The sequence below is a fragment of the Capra hircus genome, chromosome 22 (genome assembly GCF_001704415.2).
Source record: "Capra hircus breed San Clemente chromosome 22, ASM170441v1, whole genome shotgun sequence".
Classification (NCBI taxonomy): Eukaryota; Metazoa; Chordata; class Mammalia; order Artiodactyla; family Bovidae; genus Capra; species Capra hircus.
In genome coordinates this window covers 52,760,771-52,769,821 of record NC_030829.1, presented here as the reverse complement: position 1 = coordinate 52,769,821, position 9,051 = coordinate 52,760,771, and the positions used below count along the sequence as shown (strand labels likewise).

General features: G+C 47.0%; 1 protein-coding gene across 1 annotated transcript; it reads right to left on the bottom strand.

The window, feature by feature from the left end:
• Positions 959-8,877, bottom strand: PRSS45 (protease, serine 45). Its single transcript, XM_018066737.1, has 6 exons — positions 8,717-8,877; positions 6,780-6,806; positions 3,558-3,705; positions 2,797-3,071; positions 1,777-1,940; positions 959-1,441 (listed from the first exon to the last, which is right to left on the bottom strand). Exons 1-6 carry the CDS (start codon positions 8,817-8,819, stop codon positions 1,208-1,210), a joined length of 951 nt encoding a protein of 316 aa, XP_017922226.1. The 5' UTR covers positions 8,820-8,877; the 3' UTR covers positions 959-1,207.

Below are 9,051 nucleotides of genomic sequence, written 5' to 3'. Positions count from 1 at the left end.
CAAAATTTTTGAAGATTAAAAATATTCATTTTTAGTAAAAAAGAAGAAACATTCATTCTTGTACACTATAGGTATAAATGTACACTGATTCAGCTTTTGGGAGGAGTAAATTCTACAAATAGTATTCACCCAAGGTTACGACATTTGTGTTTCCTTTGATGGGCCTCCCCTGAGGACACTCCTAGGAAGAGACAGGTGCAGACATGCCGCAGTGTGTGTCCCCCGACTCCATCCCCAAGTGTGCAGGAACGCATTCATGGCAACACTGCTGCAATACAGACAAGTTCACAAACTGCCTAGAACCTGGTGCTAGTTAAACGACACACACACATTCACATGGTACACATGACATGATGTAAAATTATGAGGAGCTCTAGGTATTGACAGAAAGATTTTCAAGGCATATAGTTTTTTTTAATGTAGGTTATTAATAATAGATATATGAGTCTAATTGCTTAAAAAATCATTGATATATTTAAGGATGCTAACAACGATTACTTTTGAGGAGGGGAGCAGCATTACTGGTGGGGGGTTAATGAGCAAGGGGGAATCTTTATGTTTATTTCTCAATGTTTTTGGTAAATCACAACAAAAATCCAAATATTGCTTTTAATTATTTTTAATTTAAAAAAAATACAGGACCAGGACTTTTGTAATCATTTTTTTATATGCCAGTTATGAAAACAAGGAAAGCTGATTTTGGAGCATGATAGGTCCTTCCTACTGTCACCTATAGTGCATGTCTCAGTTGCTCCCCTCACGCCCACTTTACAGTTGAGAAAACTGATGCTTCAGGCCCAAGCCCTTTCCCAAAGCCGCAGCACAAGTGGCTTAGCAAAAACAACCGTCTCCACTCTGGGAAGCCTCCTGAGAATTAATTCCAGGAGGCCCTGCCCACCCACCGATCCCCAATACCCAGGGCCACCCAGAAAAGAGAACAGAGTCAGCTTATGTTTTCACAAATTTAATCCCTGCTATCTTGATCCCCAATTCCAGAGCACTTCTAGGCCACACTTCCTTTCTCCTGGTCACTCAAGGCTTAGTCATCCACCACTTCCCTCCCCACTAGGAGGCCAAAACTGGACTCAGTCCCAGGGGCCACTTTTTCCCCATCTTGACTCTTGTTGAATACAGACCCATGACCTTGATCTAATCTTGATCTGGCCTCATTCAGCAAAGGCGAAGCATGGAGAAGGGAGAGCAAAGATCAGGGGCCCATCTGGGGCTGCAGCAGCCAGAACAGGAGTAGGAGCCAGGCAGAAGTGCAGGGAACTGAGAGAATCCCATTGCTTATTTGCTTCTTGATCCATCTGCTGTATTTGGTGATACGGGTATACACGCCCGGATTATGTACTTTGGCGCAGGCCTTTTCCCAGGACAACACCCCAGCAAGAATCCATCTGCCCTCGACTTCACAAGCCAATGGACCCCCAGAATCCCCCTAGGCAAAGAGAAAGGAGTGATGGAGGCTCCTGGCCCAGCTGGAGCCCAAGGGACTGAGGGACCCAGAATGCCCACCCTCTGAGTTCTGCTTGGAAGCTTGTTTCAATCCTTGAGGATCTCAGTTCATGGAATCTTCCTTCACTCCTCAGCTGAGGACCCCATCCCAGAATATCAGGCAAAAATCAAAGTCACGGGGAAGGAAGACAGGAGAAGGGCTCTGCCTGATGATGAGGACAAAGAGGGAGGCCAAGCAAGCCCCTCCCTGGGGAACTGCCCCCCTATCTGGAATCATCCCAACCGAAGGACAGCTGCCAGAACCTCCCAGAAACTCACAGAGCACAAGTCTTCTCTGTAATTGGTGGCACAAATCATATCCCCCAGCACAAGGGGGACAACACGGGGGATGTGGGACTTCTTGCGGTAAATCTGGTCACACTTCTTGTTGTCCATGATAAACACCTCGGCCTCCTGCAGCTCTGGGGCCAGCGTGGAGTTGGCTGTGGAGGAGTCCAGTGGGGTGAGAACTGACTCCTCATTCCACTCAACCCTGCCTCTTCCCAGGGTTTGTCCCTCCAGCATCAAGACTTGGCCACAGCCCTTCACGTCTCCAGGCCCTCCTTCACTTGGCCCTTCCCCTGTGGTGTGGACCATGTCTGACAAGCACCTAACTCTCTAAAGCTCTTCTCCAAAATCCTTTTCTCTGGGAATCTTTTGCTTTTGAACCAAGCAGGATACAATACAAGTTTCAGTGTAACTACTCCAAAATTGAGACCCCAACACCATGCTGCTTCTCTCCAGCCTCTGACCTTTGTACTGGCTGTGCCCTCTGCCACCTGATTGACACTCATTCCTCCTTCTGGCACCTCAGGCAGACCCTCTGCCCAGAGCTCATCCCAGACTCCTCCTGACTTACTCTCATGATCACCTGATAAAGTCTCTGCCTCTTTCCTTGTGAGTCTGTGCCCCTACCCACACTCCAGTTATGAGTTCCCAAGAGGCAGGACATACATCCTCAGTGCCAAGGGTCTGGCATGTGGCAGATGCCTGAACATTGACATCTGTCAGGTAAACGAATAACTGAATGAATTTATGAATCCCTAACTCTAAGCTTCTGAAAGAAGCAAATGATCAGGCTTTCCTAGGTCTAAATGAAGGGCCCACAGCAAGTGCAATGGTGTCAACCATGGCAACAGTTCTCATGTGAGGAGCAATCCTAACACATCCAAAGAACCAGGGGTCAGAGGAAACAGCTTCGTGAGAGGCACCATGAAGGGGCTCAGCAGGCAAGACCCCAAGAGAATGGAGTGTACCCTCTGGGGTGCCATACCTCACCCCCAACCCCTTCCTCCTTACCTGAGAAGCGCTGTTTAACCTGGCCCCAGCCAGTTACCCAGCACTGTGTCCCAACCTTCAGGCTGTAGTTGGGCTCCGGAAGGCAGATGGGCTGCACATACTTGCTGATGATGACAGGATTGTAAAGCTGAAGAAGGGCCACATCACCCATGATGAAGGTCCGGCCCCAGTACTTGGGGTGCATAATGATGTCCCTCACAGGGATCAAGAGGGTTCTTGTGGAGTTCGGGGGCATCAGCTTGGAGGTGCCAAGAATCACTGAATACTCTTTTGTGCTACAGGAGACACAGAGCCCCATCTGGTGGATCTCAGGTTCTCAAGCAACACTATGCTCCTACCTCCACCAAGGATGCTCCCGTTAATAGAAGTCCTGCCTGATTTGCCCTGCTCACTCCATCCTGCTCATCCAGCCTAGGTGCCCTCAGGGTCAGAGAGATGACTGCCTCCTCATTCATCAGTCGAGCTGATCAAGTGGCCTGGTCCATGTGTAGTTACTAGCACGCACGCAGGTTCTCATGTGTGTGAGGGGTGGGGTGTATGCTGGGTTTGCCTGTTGCCCTGGCTAGGATAGTCTCTGTTGCTTGGGTTCCTGCCCTGGCTCAGTTCCCTGGCCTCTGTGAGATCATAAGAATGACTCTCTCCTATTCTGGACATCCCTTCCCGCTCCCTCAACCTCCTATATCCCCACACTATTTCACGAAGGAAACAAGGAGTCTAGGCTGGGTCCTTTACAGTCTTGGGTTTCCAGAGGCCATACTCACCCTTGGATGCAGTGGGCAGCAGTCACCACCCAGTTGAGGTCAATGAGGGCCCCTCCACACACGTGCTCATTTCCCACTCGGAGGCTCACTTCCCAGGGCCAATGGCGAGACAGGTCCAAGTTCTTCGGCCACCAAGGTTGGCCACAAGCTTCAGGAACAGTGTGCCAGGGAGATACAGTGGTCACACAGCGGAGGCTAAGGATGACTAAGACCAAGATGCCCCCAGGGGAATTTGCACAAGGCTGTAAACTCAGGGACTTCCTTCCATTTCAAACAAGGGGAAACTAAAGGTGAGCGAAGAGCAGCGGCCTACCCAAAGGCACTGAGCTGGACAGAAAATGACAATAACAGAGATAAAAAGCATCAAAACAGAGAGATGACAGGAGGAGGAGAGAGATACTGAGACACACAGGGAGCGAAAAACACAGAACTTCAAAACTAGGGAGAAACATAGGAGCCCCAAGACAGGAAATGTATTTTCTTATGTTCTCAGGCCATGTTCCTAAAAGCTTTTCTGCATCTCTTAAATGCAAAAGGCCTCTGTCCCCATCCTACTCAGAGTCAAGAAAGTCTCCAGACTTCTATGTCAGAAATCTTTACATAGACAATTCAAGAAAAAGCCCCAGCATGGAGCCAACAGAGGCCTCCCACTCACAGCTTACACACTGTTAGTTTGCAAGCAGTTTCAACAATCAAGTTGTATGACCATATGAATGTGAACATACATGCAGAATTGTAAATAAAATATTAGCCAATATTATATTTTTTAAAATAATGAACCATGATCATGTAGAGATTGTCCCAGGGCACAAGGGTAGTCCACAGTGGAAGCACTCTTGGTGTATTCTCCACATAAACAGTTCTTTTTCTCTAAGGAAAAATCATGTGCTTTTCTCAACAGATATAGAAAAGGGCATTTCAAAAATTCAACACAGCTTTATGACTAAAAAACAAACTCTTACTTCAGCAAAGTAAGAAAATCTACAGGAAACCTACAGGAAACATCATACAGCATTAAAGAACAAACCAAAAAAATTCTACTTTCAGAAGCCAGGAGTAATGATACTTTGTGGGAGGATGGCAAAGGAAGCAACTGGGGTGACAGAAGGGAGCTTCTGGGTGCTGGTACCATTCTACTTTCTGACTGGGTGGAGACTGCACAGATGCATTCACTGTGTGATAATTTCATGAGCTGGGTACAAGATCTGTGCACTTTTTGTGTGCATGTATATAATACTTCAATAGCTGACTTGTAAAATCAGTAACATTTCTCTACCCCAACTGACCTGAACGTAGCACAACTATATTCAAATAAGATACATTTTATAGCTACAAATTATAAAACACCCTGGAGTTCAAGTATTCAACACTAAGCCAGATGTCTGTGGTAATACATTTCAAACTCTAATAAAGGACACTGAAAATGACTGGAATAAATGGAGAAAGACCCAGTGTTTTAAAACAGAATAAATATTTCAGATGCAATTCTCCCCAAAATTAATCTGTAAAGTCACTTTCCCATTTCAAATTTTTAAGAAATTTGATAAACTTACTTTAAAATTGAAATAGAAAAACAAAGGTCCATAAAGTAGAGCAAAGAAGGGATACTTGTCCTAGCAGATACTAAGGCACACAACAAAGCCATAGTAACAAAAACTGGGGTACTGACAAGGACAGACAAGTGGACCCCAAAAAAGGAACAGAGAACTTGAAATTGTTCCTCAGAATACAGGAACTTAATGTAAATAAAGGAGCTACCACAATCTGAGTAAATGATGGACTGTTGAGCAGACGGTGCTGGGAAAACTGGCTCATTATAAAATAAGAAAAAAAAACAAAACTCAATTCTTCTCTAGTAGTACTTGAAGACCTTGAAGGTAAAACTGTAAAGTTAACAGGCAAACATGTGACATAGGATGGAAAAGGACTCTTTAAACAAACCTCAAACCACAACCCATAAAAGCATTAAACTGATTAACATGATTACATAAAAATCAAGGATTTTTGACCCCAGGAACAAGGTTAACAGACAGATGACAGATCAGTAGGTAATATCTGCAATGTCTAAAATCAATGCTTTTGTTAGGAATATACAAGGAACTCTAGGAAATCAAGAAAAAAGAACAATAGACTATGTACAAAGGGATAAGGACAATCAATTTATCAGAAGAGGAAATTCAAGAGGCCAAAAGCACAATGAGACATGCTCATTAGTAATGAGGAAAATCTCAATTAAACTAAAGAGTCAGTTTTTTTAATCTATTAGATAGGCAAAAGCTGGATGAAGCCAAGGGGTGGGCGGTCTGTAACAATATATACAACTTCACAAATTGCTGGTAGGAATGCAGAGGGCTGAATTTTTGAAATTCATAGGTTGTACTGTGATTACCTAAGAGAATATCCTTAGAAAATACACATCAGAGTATTCAGAGATAAAGAATTGTATGCTACTCTCAACTGATTCTGAAAAAAATTATGTATATGTATGTGTTCTTATACTATTTTCAGTCTTTTGTACGTTTAAAATTTTTCCAAGGAAAATATTTTTTAAATGGAGCTAAATGAAAAGAGGAGGAAACAGAAAGAGATCTAGAGCACATACTGTTTATGTAAGTTACAAATACATGCACATAAAACCACAATATGTATTTATGCCAAAACACAAAGATATGTATCGAACATACAAGAAAGGCTGGGAGGAGAGTGAAGAGAAGGAATAGGGGTGGGGCAAAGATATAAGAAGAAATAACTAACTTAATCAACCAAACAATCCACAATAAATCGGGGTGCACCTGTTACAATGGAAACCTATGAACAAACAGGGGCAACACAACCCTCCACCCTTAAAAGTCTAAGGAAAAAGACAGGAAGATCTCAGAAGAGCCAGGCTCTGCAGACACTTCCATAAGGCCCAAGAGGCTCCATTTGTAAATGAACAGTTCAGAGCTCAAAAGGTTTCTTCCTGGGCATGTTCCCTGATGGGATACAGCCTCAGTTGAACTTGAAGAGGCTCTGCATTCCCACAGGAGGCCCAGATACTCTTTCATTGTGCACTGTTGAGTCTGTACTTCCTGACAGGCACAGGCTGTTCTTTAGAAAGCAGGCCATTTACACTGAGTTTCTGCTTCTTATAGACCCAGAAACACTAGCTCTGTGACCCTCTTCAGAATATACCCTCCCAGGATCCAAGGTTTTCTTGAGGCAGGGTCTTACCCTACCCACCTGGTTTGGTGCTGTCTCCTTTGTAACCTGGAGGAGAAACAGGGAACAGAGATGAAATAAGAGGTTGTAACAGGATGACAATGAAGTACATTTTTCATTAGTTCATTCACTCCTTCACCAATTATTTCCTAATCTCCCACTCTGTTCCCAGCCCTGGAGCCCAAAGACAAGGGGCTGAGGGTTGTATCAAGAGACAGAGGTGTATCAGACACACCCACCCTGTATGTGCACTTGAGGAGCAGGTTGTCCAGAAGAGAAGTCACAAGTAAACACACAGTCACTCATGTGAGATCAAGTGGGGACAAGGCTCCAGGTGGCAGGTAAGTCCAGAAGAAGACAGAGAGGATTCTGGAAAGAGGGGTTATTGTGCCAGATCTTAAAGATGAAGAGAGTAAAACAGAAATGAAAAGTGACAATGACATTCTTTATGAAAGACGCATCATGGTGTAAGCTGGAGACTCTAGAGGATAAAGGACAAAGCCTGTGATGGCAAGAAATGACGCCACAGGAAGAAAGTCAGGAGTCAATCAGAAGTGCCTTCATAAGTCAGGCCAAGAAGCCTGGGTGAGACTCTGGGAGGAGGGAGGCCAGCGGAGGTGTGACATGGTCAGGCTTGTATTGTGAAGGCAGTATGCAGATTAGATAGGAAGGTGAAAAGGCTGAATGCAGTAAGATTTCACCAAAGCCGTGGCAGAAGCCAGGCTACAAATGAAGAGGGCTGCACGAAGTGGCAGTGGCAAAAGACTTGATGAGCTGGATGGGACTAAGGAAGATAGCCGAGTCTACGGATAACTCCCCAATTTCTGATTTTAGAGATAAATGACTACTATCCACTGAGTAAGAGGACAGAATAAGAGAACCTAGTTTATCAGAAGAAGAGGATCTCAACTTTGGAACCCAAGGAGCTGTGATGGCTCTAGGTCATTCAAGAACAGGTGCCCAGTATGTTGCTGTGCATCCAGGCACACTGTTTCCTGAGGGAGCAGCATCACATAAATGCCAGCTGCAGCTCAATACCCAGGGCAAGTGAGTTCACTCAGGGAGCAGTGAAGAGGGAACCCAGACAAGACTTCTGGGAACACCAATAAGTCAGGGATGACCAGAACATGGGGCGCCTAGGAACACAGAAGAGCATGGGAGCCACTCTGAGGTAGAGGAGATTCAGGAACACGGCCTAAGAGAAGCGGAGGGATTAGAGAAAATCAGAGGGAGGAGTGGAAAGGTCAGGGATGACAGGGCAAAGACATGCTAGGAACGCGCTAAGGATTGGTTGAGAAGCGAGGAAGCACCCGAAGGAAAGATGAAGTGAAAACTTACTTCGAGAAATCTGGCAGTGAGGGGATGAGACAGGATGAAGAAACACAGTAAATAGAAAGGGAGAGGATACAGATCCACGAGCGCAGACGGAGGGCCCAGAGTCCAGAGCTGGGGTGAGCAGGCCGACCTTGAACAGGAGGCCTGGCTCTGATTCCTAAAGAAAGGGTAACACTCAGGTTTGGAGGGGCCGCCGGGCCTGAGGGAGTCAAGGGAAACAGCACCTGAGGGCCTGTGTTTCCTGAGGGAAGGAAGCCACTGCTAGTGAGGCTACCCTCCGAAGAACAGAGGGTCTGAGAAGGTGAAGTGACCACACTGGTTTAAGTGTGGGGAGACCCTGGGCTTAGCCCTCACAGCAGGGGTGACTACCCTCGCACCACGGGGCCTCAGGAGGCTGTAGGGCTGGCAGGCCTAAGGGTAGACGAAGAGAGGGCGGGAGTTTGCGAGTCCTGGAACAAGGGAACCGCCCTGAGGGAGGCCCGAAGGCTCAGTAGAAGAGAAGGGGCTACGGGCTGGCGGGCGGCGCAGGGCCCATCCCGGCCTCTCCCGCGGGTTGGAGGGCAGCGTCGGGGGAGGACGACCCGGAGCGGACGGGAGCGGCGCGGAACAGACGCCGCCCTCACCCGAGTTCAGCAGCAGCAGTAGCAGCAGCAAGAAGCTACGGCTCAGGCCTAACGGCCTCGAGGCTGCACGCCCTGCGCTAAGGCAGGGCAGCAACGCGGCCATAAGGCCCCTGAGGCGGCCTCTAGCGGCAGCAGCGGCGGCGCGCGTGAACCCCGGACGCCGCGACGACTTACCCGCACTTGACGCACATGACGGAGCTTCAGACACGTGACGGCCCGTCCAGCACGTGATGACGTCGATGTCGCGCGATGGTGCACCTGGAATCATGAACTCTCAGCAACACGTAGGCCCACCTCCTGCGGGCTCCGTGAAGATGACTGCGGAGCCTTGGGCC

Excerpts from the sequence above, each read along its gene's own strand:
- PRSS45 (XM_018066737.1), bottom strand. The coding sequence starts at position 8,819 with ATGGCCGCGTTGCTGCCCTGCCTTAGCGCAGGGCGTGCAGCCTCGAGG. Across the intron at positions 6,807-8,716 it reads ACTGCTGCTGCTGAACTCGG|GTTACAAAGGAGACAGCACC; the intron begins GTGAGGGCGGCG and ends TTTCTCCTCCAG. Across the intron at positions 3,706-6,779 it reads AGGAGACAGCACCAAACCAG|CTTGTGGCCAACCTTGGTGG; the intron begins GTGGGTAGGGTA and ends CTGTTCCTGAAG.